Source organism: Tauraco erythrolophus, chromosome 2 (assembly GCF_009769465.1).
Source record: "Tauraco erythrolophus isolate bTauEry1 chromosome 2, bTauEry1.pri, whole genome shotgun sequence".
Taxonomy (NCBI): Eukaryota; Metazoa; Chordata; class Aves; order Musophagiformes; family Musophagidae; genus Tauraco; species Tauraco erythrolophus.
The window spans coordinates 66070722-66094418 of NC_141466.1; the positions used below are offsets into that span (position 1 = coordinate 66070722).

General features: G+C 48.5%; 1 protein-coding gene across 1 annotated transcript in view; it reads left to right on the forward strand.

Annotated features, from left to right (window-relative positions):
- Positions 1-20956, forward strand: part of TNFRSF21 (TNF receptor superfamily member 21) — a 34628-nt gene extending 13672 nt beyond the window's left edge. The window contains exons 4-7 of the mRNA XM_086625556.1: positions 10554-10819; positions 17245-17298; positions 19616-19848; positions 20702-20956. Of these exons, the coding sequence (XP_086481682.1) occupies positions 10554-10819; positions 17245-17298; positions 19616-19848; positions 20702-20930 (782 nt within the window). The 3' untranslated portion in view covers positions 20931-20956. The remainder of the gene's footprint in view (positions 1-10553; positions 10820-17244; positions 17299-19615; positions 19849-20701) is intronic.
- The last annotated feature ends 2741 nt before the right edge of the window (positions 20957-23697 follow it).

Here is a 23697-nt window from a genome sequence, read left to right on the forward strand (position 1 = left end):
ACTTTGTTTTAGAAGATCAAGAACAGCCTACGCACTGGAAACACTTTCTTCTAAACAATCCCTTTGTTTTAGCAAATACCCATTGCCTTTCTTCAACTGTTTCCAAAGGCAAGAAGTTGAGCTTACAGAAGCCTTTTAATAAAAATTGAGAATTGAAGCATGTCTCTTGAAGTTCTTGGAAATGTCAGATTTGGTGTCGGTCTATGCCAAACGTGAAAAATGGGTTTGAAATCATCTTGCAGAAAATGCTGATAATGTGGCTTTTGACTTTTACTCATTGAGTAGCAGCAGATGAAAAGCAAAGACTGCATAAAATGTTACATTTTTAGGTATAACCTTCTGCATGTAGAAGCAGATGCCTGAAATGATGTGGCAAGAGAAGAGTTTGCTGGGTTTTTTTGTTTGGTTTTTGGTGTTTTTTTTTTTTTTGAGTTGAATGACTGAATAACAGATCTTGGCAGCACTGGACTGGCATGAGATGCCGCTTCCCTTTTATTTTTCTTCAAGTCTGGTAATTGCACATTATTGCAGTGGGTGGTGAGACCGAAGCCAGGAAGCCTCTGGTTAAATAATCAGAGAAATAAACAGTTCTGCAAAAGCTGTTTGCAGCCAAGATGGAGCTGAGGCTTGAATGCAGGTAGTAGAGCATGTACTGAAAATGACTCAGGATCGAAAGCAGAGTGTGGAGTTGAGGGATGGTGCTGGAAAGATGGGGAGTGTTGGGTCTTGGTTGCTCAGCTGTTGGGATGTCCGGTTGTCATCATGCTGGGAGCTGTGATCTTCTTGGTTGTTGATTCGTAGGGAATAGTCCTTGCTGGAAGGCCCTGGAGAGCCTGGCCATGCACTGCAGCTCGGAAGCATCCTCACGTGAATATAACTGACGGGTGTGTTGGCAGTACGCGTCGGGACGTCTCGGGTCACTGCAGGCTTGTCTGTATGTGGAATCAGATACTCATTTATGGGTAATCTTGGAAGATGCTTATGAGAGTAAAATTACTTGATTTTGTTTTTTTTTTTTAAAGAGACAGCACGTCGACTAAAGGAGCCCACACATAACAGTAATCTTTTCTATGGATCCATCACCTAATGAAGGGAAGCAAGTGCATGGAAACAATGCAGCAGTGGATATTCTTCCTCAAGCCTGGTGTCACTCCCTACTCAACTGCTGCCCTAAAGAGGGAAACCCAGCTGCAGGGATGGCACTTGCAGGTCTACGGAGTGACTCCCTGGAACGCTATTTTAGGACCCCTCCTTAGTGCTTGTATGGGTAAAAGATGAAAACCATGTAAGGTGTGGGGGTTTTTTCTAGGGTTAGTTTTCCCTTTGATCAGCTCCTGAACCGGTCCCATCTTGGTGGCAGGAGCATCACGCTGGTAGGCAGGGCGAGGATGGTGGAGCTGCTGTGAAAACACACCCCTGGGCACTCCGTCTCTCCTGCACATCTGTGGAGTGTGGGAGGAGCGATGGAGTTAAAAGCTTCACCAGTCTCAAACCGTGGTGGCCTCGAGGTTTTGTGCCTCAGACCGAAGGTAGGGCAGAGATGGCCAGCAGCATCTTGTGGGGCAGGTGTGCCCGCTGCTGCCAAGGGAATTTGGTAATTGTGGTTACGCCTGGAGAGGAGCAGCCCTGGGTTTGTGTGCAAACGCTAATATGACTTTGGCAGGCAGAGCATGAGATGAGGGATTAATGTTTGTCTACTTGCCAAAACAGAGAGGCAGAGGTGTTGGTTTTTGGTTTTGTTTGTGTGTTTGGTTTGTTGTTGTTGTTTGTTGTTGTTTTTTTTTAAAGCAATCTCTCTTTTGGCATCTGCAGATAACTGCTGGTCCTCTAACATCAGCCTGTCCGCCTCTGCAAAGTGAGACTCAGGCAGAAAGGGAGCCTGTTAAATTGGAAGGGGCAGGTATGTGCCAGGCACCATGAGAAACATGGATGCTGTGGTACTGCTGAGCCTTAGAACAGGAAAGGTCCCTCACTGGAGCTTGTTCAGCTGCCCAGGAGCTCTGTTTTTGCTGCTACATTTGCTCCAACATGGGCATGATGCTCCACTTCGGAGTGAGACGAAGCAACTCTTCTTTGCTCCCTCTGCCATGAGAGCTTTGGGGTGACACATGATGAGTTCGAAGCATCATCTTCTTCAAGCTACTCAAAACTTTGCTCAGGTTTACCTCAAACTCATCCTTGACCTTTTGGGAAGCTGTGTGGTTTCCAAAGGGTGTATAGAGGAGGCTTTCATGTTGAAAGGCAGCATTGGAAAGGACAAATGAGGGAAGCTGCGGTTCTGCTTAGGGAGGAGGAAACCTAATCATGAGCAGGTTTATCATCTCTTGCTCCTCAGCCTTATTGCATTAGCAGGCCTGAAGATGGATTCTTGATCACTTTTAACGCATGTTGCTACATGAGGCATCTATCTGCAATGTGCACGGGGCTGTGCGGAGCTGCCTTGGGGAGCTGGTACATTCGCCCCACATCTGATTCCAAAAAAGTAGGAAAAAATAAAAAAAGGAAGGGAAAAAAACCACTAGCCCATAGTCAAAATTCCTGGGTGGCCCCTGCATTAATTTAATAAGGGATCAGGATTTGTGCCTGCCTGTTAAGGTGTAGGGCTGAGTGTCAGAGCGAGGCAGCTCTGCGGGGAGAGGAGCATTGCCCTTGTAGAAAACCAGACTGAGCCCACCGTTTTTTTTTTCCAAAATCCCAGCAGCGTTTTCTGTGCCGGGAGGCTGTGGTTTCTCACATCAGTAAGCCTCTCGCACATCACTCCTCGAATAATAAGGCAGTTGTCTTTTTCTTTTTTTTTTTCCTCGTTCTCCAAGGCAAATTTAATCCTCAGGTTGGCATCTGTGGGTGTCTGGATGTTTATACGGCTCTGGCCGCAGCAGTGTGCTCGCTTAGGGTCACCAGCTGTCTGAGAGGGTTACAATCAAGATTAACTCTGCGAAAGCCATTTAAAATTTAATAATTACATAAAATGCTTAAGCTGGCGATTCCCTTTTAAACTGAAGGAAGAGCAAGTCCACTCCACAGGTCCCCAGTGCCGGTGTAGGGAGACGTGCAGGGAGAGCATCCCGTGGTGGTGGGCAGGAGCTCGCGTAGGTCCTAGAAGGGTTCGACCAAAGGTGCTGTTATAGAGGTGGCTTCCATGGAGTATGTGGTGGGAGGGGAGGTCTTGTTGCGTTCTGACCCTCAAGTTCCTGGATCTGAAACATGTTTGTAACCATGTGTGAGTGATCGCAGACCTTCCTTGACTGCCTGGTTTGGTTGAGTTATTTTCCAGAGAGCGTGTGGGAAGTGTTTGTCAGGAGTCCCTTTCCGGCCCTGCAAGATTTTCGGTTGTTTAGGTGTGGGTTTTTTTTTTGTTTATAAAAAAAAAAAAACCCCAACAAACCACAAACGTCAGCATTTAGTGGTTTGTTGCCCAAACAGAACTTGCTGAGGATGTGAATCACTGGGTCCTGGGAGGATCTGGAACCAGCGCTGTCCTCTATGGGAAAACTAGCACGTTGCTAACAAGTCTTCAGAAGTGTGTCCGTTCCTCCTGTCTGAGCAAAGGCTTTTGTTAGAGTCATGGAAAGGTTTGGGTTGGAAGGGGCCTTCAAAAATCATCTAGTCCAGCCCAGCCCCTCTGCTGTGGGCAGGGACATATTTCATTAGATCAGGTTGCTCAGAGCCCTATCCAACCTAACCTTGAAAACCTCAGGGATGAAGCATCCACAACTTTTCTGGGCAACCTGTTCCAGTGTTTCACCAGCCTCACAGTATTGAATTTCTTCCTTATGTCCAATCTGAATCTATCTTCTTTCAGTTTAAAACTGCTGCTCCTTGTCCTGTCACTACAGTCTCTAGTAAAGCCCTTCCATCTTTCTTTAAAGCCCTCTTTAAGTATTGAAAGGCTGCTAGAAGGTCTCCTCGGAGTCTTCCCTTCTCCAGGCTGAGCAACCCCAACTCTCTCAGCCTTTCCTCATAGGAGAGGTGCTTCATCCCTCTGATCATTTTTGTGGCCTCATCTGGACCTGGTCTAACAGGTCCATGTCTGTCTAGTGCTGAGGACCTCAGGGCTGGACACAACACTCCAGCTGGGTCTTGTAAGAGTGGAGTAGAGGGGCAGGACTACCTCCCTCAACCTGCTGGCCATGCTTCTTGTTATGCAGCTTTCTGAGCTGCAAGCGCACGTGTTGGACTCATGTCCAGCTCTTCATCCACAAGTATCTCCAAGTCCTTCTCCACAGAGCTGCTCTCAATCCCTTCATCCTCCAGCCTGTGCTGATACCAGTGATTGCCCTGACCCAGGTTCAGGACCTTGTGCGTCTTCCAAACCTTATTTAGGACCCGAAATATATTTGTGAGGGAGATATTAAACTTCCAGTAACCTCCTCTTTTTTGGCAGAGATTGGTGAAATTTTCACATTTTGAGAAGGTATTTGTGTTGGAGATCTGGGATTTTTTTTTTTTTAAGTCCTGGTTTGGCCAAGCCATGGCTGTGTCTTGTCAGCTGGTCTTTAGATGTACACGCAGGCTCTGGGTCTGTGCTCGGAGGTAAAAATAGGCTGCCGTGGCTGTGTTTGCCATGAGTCAGGAGGATATTTGGAGGAGGTAGGTGGGCTGAGCTCGGGAACAGAGCTGGGTTTGCAGTGATTCAGAGCTTTTATCTGAAGGTAGGGGAGGGTTGGGCTGCATCACCATGGTTCTCCTGTCTGGCTTGCATGTGCCCTCAGGCTGTGCTCTCCAGGGTGGTGCTTCATCTCCAGGTCTGTGCAAGTGTCGCAATCCAGCTGGCCTGTCACAGTCAGGATTTGTCACTGCCTGTGGCGTATGAATTAATATTGCCCATCTCTGGGATACCTGTGTCAGTAGGTAGATGGTGGAAGCTCCAGATGCTCCAGCTCAGATTGGTACTGAGATGGTGAAGGTCAGTTCTCATGGGTGTCATTGGTGGACTGATGGGACCTGTCCCTGCTGATGAAGGGCTGGAGCATGGAGTCTCCTGAAATCCAGCCTTTCTGAAAAACCACGAAGCTGTCTCTGGAACCTTGGATAGATGAGTTGCTTACTAGATGGGACAGTGTATGCCACAGTTCCTGGAGGATCTCCTGGACTTTGCTTCCCACCTGCGTAAGATAGCCTGTGAGACTTGAACTGATGTTGTGTTAATCCTTTTCTCTGTGATACGTCCCTTCATTAGCAGTGGGATAGGAGGACACATGGCTTGGGAGGGCTCTGTAGACTTGAGCATGAGATTTCCCCTTAAAGGCAGCAGCTTCTCAATGAGCACTTTTCTGAAAAATACCAAATGACGTTTGGCTTGAGCTCTGAAAATGAAAATAATGATGGCTTTTTGTTGGGTGGGGTGGGGAGAGGAAGGAACTGAAGCTCCTCTGTGGCTAGGCTGTGGTTAGACTTTACTGTGTCTCCTGCCAGGTGCTTGGGTGTAGCCTTCTAGTGGGGTGGCTTTTCCACTCCTCTTGATTTTGCTTGAAGATGTGAAAAAGTATTGGCAGAGAAGAGAAACAGTCTCTTGCAGCTGTTGTATGTAAGCATGCCAGCACTGCTGATCATGGCCCCACTTTACACTGGCTTCTTGCCCTGCTTGAGGCCAAATGATCCTTGAGGAGCTGGGTTTGTGTCCAACCTGTAAATAGCAGGGCTACAGGAGACGAGTGAAGCTTGTCCAGAGCAAGCTCAAGAGAGTCATCAAAGCTCAACCAAGTCCCATGCATTTGAGTGATGACTACCTTGGTGATGTTCATGAGTGGAAGGAGCAGCCGCTCTGTCTACACCAAATGGTGTACCGTAGTGAGGCGGGACACATCCAAAGGGGCTGGGAATAGGTGGAAAAGATCTTGAACCAGAATCAAAATAAGCAAATGGAAATCACTGAAATAAACTGAAATGGTGTTTATGGGGAAGATTGGGATGGAGGTGAGCAGTGTGCTTGGAGGCAAGAGAACTGTCTGTAGACCTGCTCTGCCTCTCCAGGAAGGTCCTTCCTTCAGCTCAGCATCTTTGTAGATGAGCTGGACGTGCATTCAGCAGTGCTGTTTGCTTGTGCTGCTCTGCAGGCGTCTGTCCGACCATGGACTTGTCTCCATTTGTCTTGGTTTGCTCTGGCTGTAGACATGCCTGGTTGCACCCACATTCCCATGTGTGTACATCCACCCTTGGGCTTTGCCTTTGCCTGCGTGCAACATGTTGGCCTGGCTTGAAGGGGGGGTTCTTCATTGCTCTGAGATTATCACCACCTTAAAATACTGGGTGGTTACATGGAGCAGCCCATAGCAACACTCAGAGAATTGTGGTGTTTAGATAGAATCATAGAATGATTAGGATTGGAAGGGACCTCAAGGATCATCTAGTTTCAACCCCCCTGCCGTGATAACGGCAATTGGACTGCTACCTGCTCAGATTCCCAGGACACGCATGGATGTCCTGGATGCATCTGTTGGAGTTTCACAGCAAGGGCTCCTCTTTAATTCCTATGGCTGAGGCAAAGAAAGCTGGGTGGTAAATGGTGATGGTCCCTGATGGTGCTGATGGAGAGGGGGGCAATGCCTCTTGCATTAGCAGCAGGGTGGTGGCAGCTCTCCCAGGCTGTTCCTGTGGCCCATGTTAAAAAAGGAGGAGAACTCAGTCTGTTCTCTGATTATTTGCAAGCTCAGAGCAGCTTTAGCATCATGCTGACATGGCTGTGACCAGCCTTGTGTGGGAAGTGTGAAACAGGTGGGTTAAAGCAACATCTCTGCTGAGCTCAGCCATTCTACTTGGGATTGCTGAGGTCTGGAGGGCTTCGAGCATCATCTGCAGCCTGGGCATGCAGATGACCATGGTGGGAGAAGGTCTGCATGATTTGGTGGGTGGAGAGGACCCAGGACCTAAAGTGGAGCTGCAGTTTTTTTGCTCTGTGCGTCTTAGTGGGCATCTTCCCATCCCAATGGGACTCTCTGGCACTATTAGTGCTCTGCGGAGTAACTTGTAGGTTTTCTGGAAATATGGAAATAGTAGGACTGTAAGCTTATTATAAGTATTAACATTTTATTTTGGTTTTGAACAAGTGAATTAAGTTACTGTAAATGTCTTCAGCAGTAATACTTGGCAGTGTGCAGCTGCAAACTTGTCATGTAACGGTTTTAATCTTATTTTTTCAAGAACAGAGGGAGCAATGGTTTTCTAACTGACTGGAGCCAAATCTGCGCTTGCGTCTGTGTCTCTTCCATATCTCTCTGGGGTTTTGTTTGCACAATATTGTAGTGGATGTAGCGAACATATGGGGCTTAAATCCATTTAATAGTTGCAAGAAAATGAGTTTAAGGTTCTTATAGTATTAAGGTAGACGTTTCCAAATTCGGTTTTAATGGAACATTTGTTCTCCAAAGATTATTACGCGCCATTAAGTCCTCTGCTGCCTGGTGCGTTCTCGTGCCCTGGGATATTATTGCCAAGGGATATAAACATGTTTATGAGGCCACTTTATTGAACGGTGAGATTAAATATACTAAACTTGAAAATGTCAGGAGGAGCATGAGTGCTTTGTGTTGTAAATCTTGTGTGAGGAAGTCGGGACATAAATGTCATGCCACCCCGTAAAACTGGTGCAAATCAGGTCACGACCAGCTGAGAACGTTTCTCACCAGTACAGCAGCTGTAAACACTGGGGTTTATCAGCGTTAAATACGTGGATGGGAGCAGGTAGTATATGGGTTTTTCCTTTCCCGAGAGGACTAATGTGCCATGCAGGGGTCATAAAAGAGCAAATTATGTTTTATGTATGTCTGGTGTGTGTGGGAGTGGGTGTGGGCGAAGCTCCCACCCAGCTTTAATGCTTCGTCTCAGTGCAAGGCAGCATTGTTGGGGGGACTCAGCTCTGCTCATTTTTTTTATATAAAAATGGACAATGTTATCTATATATATAATGTCACTCAAACCAAGAAACAAAAAATATTCCTGAATATGAGAGTAGAAAAAGCTTTGAGATAACTTATGCACTGAGATAAGGATTTATGTATTAAGATACATCTATGCAGAGATATACAGATATACATATACAGATGTATGATGGACAGCACCAGACCTGCCTGTCCCTCTTTGTGTTGCTGTTACCTTGGTGCATGAGCCTTGCAGAGCTTTTTCTACCCTTGTACTCAAGAATTACCTGTTTATTTTTTTCTCCTGGGTTAAGTGATGGAATTAAACATCACTGCATAAACCTAGTGTTTTTCTGCTTTTATGCCAAAAGCAGGTGAATTTGCTGGCTTAAGGGATCTGACTCCAAACCCAAGGTGGCTTTTGGGCTTCTTAACTGATATGAGTGTGTGATATCTGAAGGCACGGAGCTTGGCTGCCAGCGCTGTATATCCTTCCCACGCAGGACTGACAACCAGCCCCAACACAGAGGCATCAAGGGAGAGGAATTTAGGATTTGCCTGGGAGCTCACAAGAGACCTGTGTCCGCTTGAATTGAGGACCGCTGGGTCTTTCTCTGAGTAACGGGAAGAGTTAACAAGAGCAGCCTTAATTCCTGCTGCCCTGTTGAAATTCAGGTGGGCGATAGCATCTATTTACGTGCCTCAGATAATAAGCCCCATCATAAATCTTAATAACGTGTTCGCAGCCTCTTCTTGTTCCTTAATGCTGGGAGATGTTCTCTTTGTCTTGGGCTTATTTTGAATAATGAGGATGGCTTTTATTTTTTTTTCCCCCTTCCATCCTGAACCTCTCCGTAGTTAAAACCAAGCCCTGTGATTGGTTTGGTTTTGGGGCGGCTGCGTCCCCCGTGCCGGGCTGGTGGGCTTGAGCTTTATGTCAGGAGAAACCTTGACCCTCGCATCTCCGTGTGAGATAGTACCTACACATAGCCATAAATCAGCTGGGGAGGGAGGTTTAGCAGTTACGGTGGGAGGAAGGGCAGGGGTATGCAAACTGTGGTTTGTATTTTGGTGTTTCTGCTTGTAGAGCTGTTGGAACACCAGCTGCGGATGTCCTGAGCTCCCTGGGGTCATGGCCACGTTATCTAGCTTGGAAGTGAAAACTAAAGTCTGTGTATAGCAGGTCTTGATAAACTTACTTTAGCAGTGAGAAGGATTTAGATAAAAAAAATCTACATGAAGCTGTATAATTTTTTGTGTGTGTGTGTGCATATAAGCATATATATATATGTACACACATGCATATATCGATATCATATAGAGATGTAAATATATGGGTGTATATGTACACACAAAATATATCAGGCTGAATATATTATATATATGTGTATGAAATATATATAAACATAAAAATATGTATATATACACGTATATATAAGAAATTATATCAGGCTGTATAGTTTTATTCAGGGAGATATCTATCTAAATAGATATCTATCTACATATCTATCTAAATAGATATCTATTTAGATATCTATTTATGTATCTATGGTTTTTATATATGTATGTATTTATTTGGCTCTATAAGGGCTGAGACCTGAAGTTGCAGTTGGGAGGTTTGGTCTAAGCTGTGTTAGAAGTGGCTAAATTTTAGGCCAGCGGGAAAGACCCTGGCTATGATATTTCTCCAGAAGCAGCTGGTTTTTTGCTGATGCAGCTGTTGTGCCTGCAGAGGGAAGGAGGAATAGTGCCTGTAGCGATGGAGGCACGCTGGCTTGCGAGGAAACCCAAGGTGTGCTTACCTCTCTGGAGAAAATGAGTTTCTCTTTGCAGCTCCCCTACACCAACCCTTGGAGTGGTTGTTGGAAACAAAGTGGTGTTCGGCTTGATAAAACAAGGTTAATTAACTGTTGTGGAAGAGGTATGGCTTTATTAGAAGATTTAACTCCTCATTTCTTAGTAGACACAAGGATGAGCATGTTGATTGCGTTGCCCTCAAAGCTAAAGGGTGGAAGCTCTCACTGTCTTGAACCAACATGTGTCAAGGGTTTTTCTGAGGGAAGCTCTGCCTTTTTGCTCTCAGATCCCATAGCAGATCTTCCATTCGCCCAACGCTCGCCTGGTGCAGAGTCTCCTATCACCTGAGTCATCTCACCAGTCTGCACTGGAAACGGCTCTAAATTGTAGCTGCTGTAGGTGCTCTGTTATGGAAATATTAATCTTTGTGGAGGTGCTTTGGTGACTCACCTCTTAATCCAGCTCCTGTTTAAAGCGGTAGCTGTGATGGAGGTATGTGGGTGAGTGTGTTGCCATCTCCCATGTTCCTGCAGCTGTGCCCTGGCTGAGTACCAGGCTTTTTCCTGTGCTGAAGAGCGCAGGAAACTTTAAAATTAACCTTGTTAATTTAACTGTAGAGTGCATGTGCCTTGATTGGAGCAACCTATGGACCTGTCACCTCTTACTTGCATAGCAGATGTTGAGCATGTTACAGGTGCTGCTTGTTTGCAGAGCTCCTTTCAGCTGGGGCTCATGAAAGGTCTTAAAAATTGTAATAAAAAAATCTTCAAACTAAAACCAACCAGAGAAAGGCAAAACATGGCTATGTGGGGATAGGGGAGGTTTTGCTAAAGCTTAGATCTGCAACATCAAGAGGCTGCAGACTCCTGTGCCTCACCTGTAGCTCTTTCTGCCCCACAGGCATCGACATCCTGAAGCTGGTGGCAGCCCAGGTGGGGAGCCAGTGGAAGGACATCTACCAGTTCCTGTGCAACGCCAGCGAGCGCGAGGTAGCAGCTTTCTCCAATGGCTACGCGGCCGACCACGAGCGCGCCTACGCCGCCTTGCAGCACTGGACCATCCGCGGGCCTGAGGCCAGCCTGGCCCAGCTCATCAGTGCCCTCCGCCAGCACCGCCGCAATGACGTGGTGGAGAAGATCCGAGGCCTGATGGAGGACACCACGCCGGTAACGACGGGCTGGGCTTTGCGTGCTCTCGTCTGATGCGTTGCACGTCTTGTCTGGCTGTGGCAAGCGTGTGGATGTGGCTGTGGCTTTGAGGTTAGCTGCTAGGCAAGTAGCTGGACTCTGTCTCCCCTTGGAGCTACTCAGGGGCTTATATTTAACAATACATTGCTTTTGAGCAAAGATACACCAAAGTTGGCTCGAAACCTTGGCCAAGTTTTGACAAGCTCATGAGTCCCACGTGTTGTGGTTTGCACGTGTCTTTGAAGGTCACTGGGAGAACTTGATCCTTGAGCCCTTGCGTTAGGGCGGTGGAGGAAAAATCATTCCCCTTTCAACTTGCTCTTAAATGCTGCTAGTAAATCCCCAGGATTTTGTGAGAAGGGCCAAGTACCTTTGAGCCCTAAATGTTGTTGAAGAGCAGCAAGTGGCTTCCTCCAAGGTGGCAACTGGTGGCATAGGGATTCCATGCATGCTGTCCTCCAGAATTGTTGCCCTTCTGTGGCAACTCTGGCCTTAAAACAAGCTGTCCTGTGTTTTGAAAGAATAAATAAATTGCTGCAGAATGTCTTGCAGCAGGGTCTTGGCCGGTTGTAAGTCATCAGGAGCTGCCTCAGTGACCTTTGGGGTTTGTTTTGGCCACCCCTGCCTCACCTGTCAGTGTGCTTTTGTGTTTTTTGGCTCTGATAATTCGGTGGTCTTCTGAAAGTGTTCATAAAGGTGATGAATGGGGCTTCTTCTGAACGTGGAAGCCAATGGGGCAACACGTGGATGGAGGTGAGGGCAGTCAAGGGAGGGCTCTTCCCTCTAAACCAGTTGGTGAAACATCTATTGGCCTTAGCAATGAGCCAGACCCAAAGGGGAGTGGGTGGGTGCCTGCAAACTTCTCTGGGCACTTGATGGACCTTCATGTACAGCAGAGCTTGTGGGGCAGAGCAGTTGTTGTGGCAGCGGATTCCCAAACCCCATTTTGACTATCTCAAGCTTCCCCCTCTAAGAGGGACTGTGGTCTCTTCATGTGACTTCGTTTAAAGTACCAAGCATCTTGGTTTCTTGTAACCACGGTGTGAAATCACAGGCTTTGGTGTGTTGGCAGGAGTCCTGGGCATGTGTTTTTGAGACCCCAAGTCAGGTGTGTGCCGAGCACCGCCTCGTGCGTCCTGCCCAAGTTTTGGATAGGTTCACTTTGCTGGTTGCATGCTTGCTCCTGCTCCTGTTCAGTCGCTGTGTGCCTCCAGATTCGGTTTCTTTCTTCCAACACCTGGTAATTAGGCAGCATGTAGCTTTCTCATTTTCCTACTGTGTTCCAAGATTTATGTATTTATTTATTTTTAATATCAAAGATGGAAAAAACAAAGCGAAAAGCCTGAGACAAAACTATAGTTGGGAAGAGAAACGAGGCAGAGAAAATTGTCACTTTGCATGTGTGGATTGAAGTTTCCAGTATGTGTAATGTCCCAGAAGGACACGTTGTCCCCTTACTCTCCTGGAGCAGGTAGTACCCTCTGTCCTCCTAGTTACTGCTTTGATTGTGAATGCTACAGCAAAGTGCTGGGCTAGGACATCAGATAAAGCATTGTGTTCGTCAGCACAACGCCTGATGAACAGATGTGGGCTGTGTGGTGCCCAGTGCTCCTGAGCGTTGCACGGTTTCTGCCAAGACTTATTGGGCACTTCTCAAATAGCGCAGAAATGCAGGTGGTAGCTTCAAGAACGGGGTTTATTGGTTGACCCATCAGAACAGTGGACTCCTGACAATGAAGTAAACATGAGCTGTTTCCTTGTGTGTGCCCATAACTCAGAAAATACAGTGAGCAGATGTTCAGGAGCAGGGGCAAACCCAGATCTCATGGATGCTTGTAGACTTGTCTTCTGGACTTCCCAACCAGCTCTCCTGGAGGACGATTCTCTGTTTCTTAAAACAGTGTATTTTGTTCCTCAGTGTCCAGCAGCACCTGGAGCCTGGTGGTTCCCTGTGGCTATCACTTGCCATCCTACAAATCGGTAAAATTGGTTTGCTGGTCTTTTCAGAAGGTGGCTCAGGTGGGGTCCACATGAGAAGCAAGACTTGTTTCAGCAAAGGAGATGTCCTTAAAAATTCTCCCTAGCTGGCACATCTTCCTTCTCTGTGCATCCGATGGGGTTTTTTTTTTGAGCATCCCTCATGATCAGCCTGAAGCATTGGCCATTCCCATGCAGTCCCTCTGTCCTGAAGGTCCTCAGCCAGTCACTGAAGTGGCACGTGGGATGTCAAAACCTGAAAGTGCCCCGGGGTGCGTATTCAGCAGCATATGCAGCACGCTGCATTTCCGCAAGCTATTGCCTGCTGTAACCTGCCTGCCTCCTCTCCCTGGTTTGGCTCCTGCACTGTGGATGCAGGTGGTGGTGATGGAGTGGCCCTGGGAGGATGCCGAAAGCTTTGGGAAACAGCTTGTGCAAGGGAAATTGAATCCCTGGAGCCTCATGCCAGCGGCTGAGATGCATCGCGGCGGTCCGGACCATCAGCAGCCAGGGAAGCCAATTGCTCAACGCCAGAGGCAGGTGTTGAAGTTATGTTTGGGATTCTTTTAATCTATGCTGCAAAATTCAAGCAAAAAATAAGTAAGAAAAAGAGCTTTTTGTGCTGTGGAGGGAGTGAGGACTCTCATAAGCAATGCAAACGCTTGCAACCTCCCTGCAGCCAACGGCATGAAGCCCTTGGGGTGACCCAACCCAGCATCAAGAATTCAACGCCTGCTGGTGTATCTTAGATGGGCCTGGGGGTCATGCGAGGGTGGCTGTGCCATCCCTGATGCTTTTGGCCCTTGCCTGGCATCCCTGGGTGCAAATGAGTGCTCCCCCATCTCTCCCTATGGCACCGTATCATAAAAAAAGCACCAACATCCCCCAACTCATTGGTAGAAATTGTGTTATTGGGTGACACAGTTCTCAGACAGCAAGTTGGTCCCGTAAACCCAGCCAGCCTCCCGTCGCCATCCCATCCTACCCACTACCACATCCTTGTCCCAAATCCTTTATTTGGTATCTGGCTTCAGCCTGTGAAGCCTGCGGAGGCGAAACTGCTCCCTCCCGTAGTGCCCAATTCCCTCGGCAGCCGTTCGGGCTTCCAGATCCAAATATTTTCAACCACCAATAGCAATAAGGGAATTAACGGGAGTCTGTGGAGCGTTAACAGTATCTGGCAGGGATGTTTTTCCTTCGGGTAGGGAACAGCTCCGCCGAAGGCTCGCCGGCTTTTTTAGCCGTGGGAGATTACGCCGGTTTCGCGTCGCGCTGAACAAATTTAGGTTAAAACGAGATTAGCCCTCTCGAATCGCTTCGCTGGGGTTTTCTTTTTTTTTTGCAGCTGATCCAGAAAATACAGCAAGCGCAGCAGCTGCGAGAAGGTTTCTTTTGGGGTGTGTTTCACTCATGGGGCTCCTGGTAAAGGTTGTGAACACTTCTCCAGCTTGAGGTTTGCAAAAATCTCTTCCCCTCGCAGGCGCGCTCGTGGAGCAGCAGCGTGCGAGCCCGGGCACTGTTCAGTGAGCACAGGCACACCCCGAATTAGTGGTGCTGACAACAACAAAAATAGGAGATAAAGAGGGGGAAAAGGAGACGTTTTTCACTGCTATCACAGCAAATTGCAATTCTCTGTTTTGGGGTTAAAAGCAGAAAAACTCAGTGCAGCACAGGCGCTGGGTAATGGGATTTTTTTGGGGTTTATAACAGCATTTTGTGGATACCAAGGGGTGTCTGTGGTCACCCAGGCTGGCCCTGGACGCTGCTGGCACGACTGGCCACAAGTGCTGCTGTAAGTGTCCTACCGTGAGCAATGCTTTAAGCTCTTGTCTTTTTATTTATGGCTCTGCTGGCCTCGGCTGGAATATTGCAGGGAGTGGATGGAGGGGAAGCAAACAGCCTCGCTCAGGGTTTTCGACTGTGCAGCCTCAGCAAAGCTTTAAAAATAAAAAATAAAAAATAAGGGAAACATTAAAAATGGAGGGCTGGAGCCCTGAGCCTAGCGAGATGTAGGTCTGTGGCTAATTGCATGCTGTGGATAATCGCGTGAATCAGCAGATATGCCAGGGCTGGCTCTGGTGTGAGGTTAAGCCGTGGGGTTTTTGGAGGGTGCTGGAGGAGAAGAGGATGTGAAAGCAGTGCCGTGTCCAGGCACGCGGCACTGGCAGCGCCTTTTGGCTCCTTTTCTTCCTCTTTTGCAGGTCAAAACCCTGGGGTGGGGGGGAGAGGGATGGAGGTCAAGAGCCTGGCGCAGCGTTTCCCAAATCCAGCCCCAACATCTCCTGCCTGTTCCCTTTGTTTCCTCTTTCAGCAAAGCAGAACTGGGCTGGACTCAGTAATTAGCGATGAGTGTTGCGCTGCGTTAACCTTGCACTTGGTGGCAGAGCAAGGGTGAAGCTGTTCGGTGGGTTTTTCAGCCCGGGGAGGGGGAGTTGCGGTCTGAGGGCTGGGAAATGCCCAGGCATCCAGGAAAAAACAATTGCATGCAATTTTTCTTTCTGGACTTGCAATCAGGTTTTATTTGAGGCACAAAGCTGTAGGATGAAGTGGCCAGAGCCCTGGGGAAAGGGGGTAGGGCTGTTTGGGTTTTGGTGGAGTGGGCATCACTGTTTCCTCCAGGTTTACTCTAAACCATGAGTTGGTTTTCAGCAAACTGAGATTGCGTTTGAACCAGGCTGGAGAACTTGCAATAAACAAAAATCTAATAATTTATGAAGTAATACAAATATAAATAATATAAACACAAAATTAGAAACTTTATAGTGGTTGTGGCTGTACTTGAGGTTTCCCTGCTGTGGTAGCCACATCTCCTTGGGTCTATCTTTGCAGTATAATGGGCTTGAGACTGTAAGATGAAGCTAGATGATGGTGAGGTTATAACAAGCCGAACTTGGTACCGACTTACTCAGCCTGTAATTGAGTTTGTCAACTCTTCATCATGGTTCGAGTTGAAAAAGTGAGTTGGTAAATCCATAGAAAGGAGAAGCCACCAGGAGCTCCCATGGAGGCACCATCTCCTGCTTGGAGTAGCGCTTGGCCCATGAATGGCTAGGGAGGAGCTCTGTGGATGGCTATGTTTTGGTCTTGGCATCTAAACCCCACTCCAGACCCAACATTGCAAGTCCTGGGTCATGTGAGGCTTGACTTGAGTGGCTCTTCTGCAGGGCTGCCTTCTGTTGAGGGATGCCAGCTCCACCACAGAAGTGATGTCAAGTGCTCTTCTGAAACCTGTCCAGTGAGGACACCAATGAGAGGACATTTGGGTGTTGAGGGTGCTGAGCACCCTTATGCCCTTCGCATCCTGGCAAAGGGCTTGCCTCCTGCTTTGCAGCACCTGCATGCCATCGCTGCATCTCCCTGCCATCTTGATGAGACCTTATGGCCTGGCCAACAGTGTTTCATCTTCCAAGGTCTGGACTGCCCTGAAGGTGGAACCTCAAACACCACGTGCATCATGAAGCTGTTCATCCAGGTGGATCCTCCCTGTGCCTGTGGGGACCATAGCGAGAGCATCCACCACCACCACCCTGCATCCACAGCGTCACCTGCCCAGGGCTGCTGCCCAGCTCACCTCGCTTCATGTGCTGGGGTTTCTCCTCCCGTGTCCGCTACAGAGGAGTAACAGACCTGGGAATAGGGCTGGTGTCAGCTGGGTGTCATTTTTTGGCAGGGAATCTGGGAAACGGCTGCCTTGGTGCTAAATTTATCCCCTCATGTTATCCCAGGAGTGTGCAGAGCCGCCCTCTGCGGCAGCAAACCTGCTGCCGGCTTTTATTACCGCCTGGTTGCTGCAAGAGGAATTACAGGGAAGCATCGCCCAAGGGAGGTTTGGTTTTTTTTAATGCCCATGACTGTTCCTTCCTAACATTAGCCCAGCAGCTGTGATCTCTGTTTGTCCGAGTTGATCCTTTATTGCGGTACAGTAAAAGGAGGACAGAAAATGGGACCAACCAGTTCCGACAGAGCTGTTGAGAGCAGCTGTGAAAAGGAAACAAAGCCAAGCTTATGTTGTCTTCTGCACCCGTCCGCTCCTGTCCTCTTCTCATCCTTTAGGAAGGACCTTCAGACACCCTGAGCTGCTTTAGAGCATCCTCCCAGGTGTATTGGGATCCAAAAGGACGTCAGTGCTTGAGCCGCATCCTAAAGGGTTCCAAGTACACAGGAGCTTTTAGGATTTTTTTTTTTTTTTTGGCATTGCCAACCTCTTGCTGCAGTGCTAAAAAAAAACCACAAACCAACAAACAAACCCAAAGCCCAAACGAAAAAAATCCTAAAAAGCCAACCCAGTAATAAATTGGCAGAGCACTCTGGTACGACTGACCCATTCTTGGTTGCGAGAAGCTGCGGATGCGTCAAAGCCACCGCGGTGCCTTCGGTTTTGACGCTGGTCTGTGCGTCTGACAGTCTCTGTTTGTCTGTCTGTGCAGGTGCAGATGCAGCCTCAGTGGCAAGTGCCGGACCCCTGCAACGATGATGGAAAGGTGAGAAACATGGTGGCTTGGGGAAGGCAAAAGGGCTTTGGAAGAGGTTTGGGGTTTTGGTTTTTTTTTTTTCCCAGTCAGAGCTCGGTTTTGCTCAAGCACCGCGGTTCTTAGAAACAGGAATGGCCAAGGTTGCTTCAAGCAAATGACTCATGGGCTATGAATAGTGGGTTTTTTTTTTTACACCTATTCCACAGGCTTCACCTCGCAGCAACCTTTTGCTTTCCACGGCCTCTCAAATCCCTCATTCCCACTTGCTTTCTTCCTGCGGTTTAAACATTAACACGCATCCAGGCATCCTGTTTGCTTTGCCTCATAAGCTCGCAACCATTCAGCAATTTGGAAAGCTTTGGGCTCCCGGGACGCCTACAGTCAAATAACCTCAGGTGGTTTGTTTTTTGTTTTTTTTTTTTCCTAACATGCTTTAGTAGCTGTTTAATTAAACTCCAAATGACTCGCACGCTTCTGGGAAGGGTTTTACCCCTCTGCTGGGAAGGCAGAGCCGGGGCAGCCAGCTGCTCCCTGCCTTCCCTGTAATTGCTCCTTGGCTGTTGGGCCCCTTTTTGGAAATTAGGAGGTGGGCTTGTGGCTGGATATTAGATGAGTTGCATGGGGTAAAATTAACCCCTAAAGCCTGTCTCGTTGGTATTTTTGGATTTTTTTTTTTTTAGAAGGGGAAATCAGAATGTTGCAATTTGGAAAGCGGCCAGCCGCTGTCCTGGTCCTTCCCTTGGTTTTCCCCCGATGATGGCAATGAGCTGATTCTCGACAATGAGGGAGTTTCAGAGGAGAAGGCAGATTCTTTTAATTAAAAATTAAAGCTGACTTTTACTTTTAACGTGCCTATTGCATAACGTGCTGAGCTAGAACAAATCCTCCCCTGTTTATTTTCAATGGGGAGAGGGGGGAAAAAAACAACCCTTTTATTCTACCAAGAACAAGCTTCAATGTTAATTTAATGTGAACTAATGGGCGTCTCAGCAGACGTGTAATTTGTGGGTGGTGAATTCCTCCACACGAATGAGGAATGCGCAGGCACGTCCATGCTGGTGCGGAGGTGGCTCAGCAGCTCCCTGTCCCACAGCCTTGAATCTGAATTTTGTGGTTTAATCCTTGGGTAATAAGGCAAAAACGTGTTAGCAGGAATTACCTGGCCTTCCCTCTGCAGGAGGAGAGCACAGGGTTGTAAAGTGCTGTTGGGAGAGCGGGTTGCACGTGGACAGGGCTGCAGTTCAGGTTGAGCAGGGATGCAGGGTTTGGGAAAACGTTAAATATTAGGTGGTCCTTAAAGCAACCTGCTTGGGGAGGGACCTGGGGACCTGCAGACATGCCCAAGCTGCCGGCCGGGGATGAGGGGATGCTGCTCTGAGCCTGTTGTCCCTGTGGGGAATGGAAACCAGAAATGCTCTGCTCGAGGTTTGCACCCCAAGGGGATGCTGAGAGACGGAGATGCAAGAACGAGGATGCAGAGCATGGTCAAGCTAGGCAGTGGGTTCACACTGGCACTCAAATGGTGCTATGTCCCAGCAGTGCTTGCTGCTCCCTGTGTCTGGGGGGCCATGGCCCCAAACGCTTGCCCTTGGCTCGCATCGGGGTAGCAGAAAGCAAAGGCACTGGAGCGATGCTGGGGTCAAGGCCAGCCCCTGCTTGTCCTTCCTGGCCCTGGACTTGGAGTCAGGTGGGATGGATTTCTCCGTCACGCATTAATGGGGTGCTCATGGGATCAGGGACAAGGAAATTATTAACTTGAAATGTTCCCAGCATAGCTGGTACAGAAGCGTGCTGCGGTGGAGATCTCCGAGGGCTCTTGCCCTGTGGCCTCGGCACCAGTTGGAGGCGAGGAGCCGGGCCATGCCTTCCTTTTAGGAAACAGTAGCTGCAGAGCAAGTTTTTGGAGGCAGCTTACCTGCTTGGGAACATCAATCACCCTTAGCCCCTAAAAGTGGTACTTTGGGCTTTAATAACCTGAGAGTGAGAGGGAAAACGAAGGTAAAATGCTCTGTTGTGGTTGCACACAGCATCCCGGTGTGGTTGCTCCTACCAAGAGTGGAGGTGACGTTACCCCTCCTGCCTGTAGATTTCTCGTGTGCCAAATGCCAGCCTGATGTCCACCCCAGGTCAACTCTGGTGCCCATTCTAGGTCAGCAGGTCCCCTGGGAGGAGGAGGAGGCCACCCAAACATGGGGACCACTCACTGAGGATGGGCTTGGGGCATGTTGAAACCGGCTGCGAATCCCCATTGGGATGGTTTTGAGCACGAGTCCATTGCCTAGCATCCCCTCTGAGTTAACTTTCCCTCTCTTTCCTCCCCACCAAGCTGGAAGCTGACAGACTGGCGCTGCCGGTGAGCCCCAGCCCGCTCAGCCCCTCGCCCAGCCCCAAGCCCCCCGAGGCGACCGTCCTCACCGTGGAGCCCTCTCCTTCGGAGAAGAAATGCTTCTTCGTCGACGAAGCAGAGCCCCTCCTGCGGTGTGACTCGACCTCCAGCGGCTCCTCCGCGCTCAGCCGGACAGGCTCTTTTATTACCAAAGGTACCAAAATCAGCCCGGGGTGCGGGGAGCGGGAGGACCGAAGGGATGCCATTAGCACACGTGGCAGAGCTGCCCGACATGATACCGTTAAATCACTGGGAAAACTGGCTCTCCAGGATACATATATCGTGTCCTCATTCCGGACCAGAATATCCTGTTGGCAAAGATGATTGAGATTTGAGAGGGCAAAACACTGTTAAAGGCTCTTTAACTCTTAGAAGTGCTGCCAAAGAAGTTGTAGCATCCCTGGATGTTTGAGGGGGTTTTCCCCTGACTGTTGGCTGTTGTGTTGGTCCACAGGTTTTTGCATGAGATGAAACCTGAAAGAAATGTATTTCAAGATTGAATTTATTACCCCCCCTTGGTCCCACTTGCTGCAGCGTGTGACTTGAGATGTAAAACACCATTAGTCCCCCCTTTTTTTAAGGAGGTTTAATTTACTGCATTTGACTTGCTGCATTCAATGGTCTTTAACTTCTGATAAAGGTGAAATACTGAGCTTGGTCAATCTACGGAATTCATACTCAGGTGTGGAAATGAAGGTGACCCAATGAAAACAACTCCAAAGAGCAAGATTCAGCTTTTTTGGCTCCCCTTCCTCTTCACTTTTCCATATTGGCCATTCAGCATTTATAAACGCTGTGTTTGCTCTAGTGGGATCCTGGATTAGGTGCTTCAGCAGTGCTGGCTTCTCCATCTTCTCCCCTCCCCATCACACATCACCCTCCACCTTGTCTCTGGATTCTCCTGGCAGCGTGTCCCTCTTCAGAGGTGGCACCAGGGGATGGACCGAGGTCTCTAAGGAGATCAAGCCCTGGTCAACAGAGGTTTCTTGAAGGATTTCTTGACCGTCCTCTCCTTTCCTCCTACAGAAAGAAGGACACCGTCCTGCGCCAGGTGCGCTTGGACCCTTGCGACCTGCAGCCCATCTTCGATGACATGCTGCACATCCTCAACCCCGAGGAGCTCCATGTGATAGAGGAGATCCCGCAGGCTGAAGACAAGCTGGACAGGCTATTTGAGATCGCCGGAGTCAAGAGCCAGGAAGCCAGCCAGACCCTCCTGGACTCTGTCTATAGCCACCTTCCCGACTTACTGTAGGCACTGGGTCACCATGCACTCTCTGAATATCTGCTAGAGCTAGCTTGGCACTCGTTAAGATGACCGACAATACGCAGGCAGATTTTGTTGTAGAATATATGGCCAGTATTTTCATTGAGGTGTCCTTGGTTTCTGGAGGGGGGGCAGTTTGCCAGCGTTGCACCCCTCCACCTTAACTCTTTTTGCTCAGTCCAAGTCTTTGCACCCTCTGTCCCCTTTCCGAGTCTCTGTCCTTGTTCTCATTCCAATCAGATCAGTCAATGCACTTTAAAAAAATAAAAATAAAAAAAAATGCTGTTAATGAACTAAAAGACCACAAATCTGGTGTAATTTAACACATCAAATTGGGGATTGCTGTGTAACCCACTTCTTCTGTCAAAGCTATTGCTCGGAGTGACTGTCTCTCACCACCTTCCTTCGCCTCAGAGCGGTAAATGGCAAAAACGCGCAAAGAAACTCAAAACCCCAATCGTTGCTGGTTACTGTCTCTTAACACAGCTAGGCTTCCCATACGAGTTGACATTTATTTTTTTTAAATGTACTATGGTGTAGCTCGTATCCATCGCTGAGATTTTCCTAGCACGGTTATTTATTGTATGGTTTTCACCCGAAACAACGCATCGCGCTCTGATAAGCTAAAGCAGAAGCGTTTTAACCACAAAGAAAAGGGTTCAGTCCCACTCAATCTTGGAGGTGATGGAAAGGTCCTTTGCCTTCAGTCGAATGTAAGGAGTTATCTTGCCTTGCTGCTTGCAGGGATGGCGGGATCCCGAAGGGAACCGGTGCTGGATGTGGGGAGGTGAAGGCGGCCATGGTGGTCCTGCTCTCCTCGTGGTGTAAGACTGCAACCAAGCTACGCTTTTACACTCGTGTCTCTTTGGGTTTTTTTTATACAGACATGGCCGATAGGTTTTCCGAAGACCTTCCTTGGTCTTAATAATCTCTTCAAATCACACTTCACTTTTTATTAAAAAAAAAAAAAGGGGGGGTGGTGGTGGGAGGGGACAAGCTGCATCGTAAAAAGTCTGTCTGATTATATTTGCAACTGTTATGCTCCCGTAACGAACAGTCTGTACTACGCTCAGTTTGAAGAAATCCTGATATGAGGGTGGCCTGTGCTGCCCCATGGGAAGGGGTGGGAGTGGGGGAAGAGGGGAATGAATTGAAAAAATTGCCTTCCAGTGTACTAATTTATTAATAAATACTAGGTGTTTGTTACTTGACATGGATCTGCGTTAACCTCCTTAACACCCACCTCTACTCGGGGACACCTGGGTTGGAGCAGGAGCTGCTCAGGGTGCCCATGGAGGGGTGAAGAGGGAGCTGCCTCCTTTAGCTTCGGGGCTAAAATGGGATTACTTTCTGTTGATGACACTGCCTTGAGTCCCCATGGTCGCTGCTGGAGCTCCCGGCAGTCGGGGGGGTGGAGAGAGGGGCGGTGGGGATGCTTCCCTGCGGAGCAGGTCCGTGCACCCAGCTGGGGTGGGTGCCGCATGTTAATCCCCGTAGTGGTGAGCAGATCGGATGGCTGATGGGGCTCCCAGGGTTGCTTTTTGCAAGCTCTGAAAGGCTTTGCAGGCATTTTGGAGGGGCTGAAGTATTCATTTTGCAGGCTGCAGCTGCTGTGCTGAGTCACTCCTGAGCGAAGGTCTTGCAGTCACAGTGTTTCCTTGCCTTGTTCCGTTACCGGTGTCCTTAAAATCTCTGCTTCCAAATAACTTGTGCCTTGTTATTCTGTCTACGAATGGACATGTTAATGGGACAAATGCTTCTGGTTTATGACACTGTCATTTTGTATACTTAGCTCCAAAATGTTTTCCATTAACTAGGGTGCTGTGTTTTCTTCCTGGCTGGCAGTGAACATTGCTGTTACAGGACTATACATAGATACAGGATTAAAACTTTTCAACACATGGACAGATGAAATACAGTGCGAAATAGCAAGAGCCTTTATTGGGAGCGCTGGGGTGGGATTTTTCCCTGGCTGGCACTGAAGCATCAAGCTCTGCGTGGCTGCAACATGTCTCCAAAGCATCACGAAGAAATAGCGAGCGTGGCTCGTGTGCCTGGCATCGACTAGCTTGCTAAAAGCAGTGTTTTGAGACGGAGCCCAGTATCACCCTGTTGGCAAATGGGGTTTTGTTATCTCCATGTTGGGAGCAGTGGTGGCTGCTGCCGATCCACCTGGGCAAGAATTGACAAGGCAGGGGGAAGGTGTGCAATCATATGCTCCATCTATAACTTAGAGCAAGCACAAAGTGCTGGCTTTAAATTATCTGTAGCAGGTTCTTGGAATGAGTCTAGTATGGAAACTGGGGAGATTTGTCCTTTTCTGATGGTCCAGGTGCTTTCACTTAAACCCATAGGCGGTAAATGCTGGAGCCATCGGAGCCACCTTGCGAGGACACTACCAGCAGCTCTGCTTCCCATCCCAGCAGCTGCTTGTGTTTTCTGATGGGATTTGAAAGTAAAACAAATGATCCTAGGAAGAGGATTTAGCAGCCAGCTGAAGAAACATCATGAAGCAGGTATGTCATGGAGGTGCCTGGGCCAGGAGATGCTGGGGAGGCATGAGGAAGCTTTAACAGTGGACACAGGTGGGTCCCTGGGTGGTTTGGGCACATTTAATTCATCTTGGTGGCAGGTCGTGGGACAGGCCAAGATTTGGGCAATCCTTGGCTCCATCTCTGCTATGCACATCTCCAGCATCGCTCCCTCCTTTGCTTGCACCTGGATGTTGGTCTTGTCCCTGGCTCCATTGTTTCCT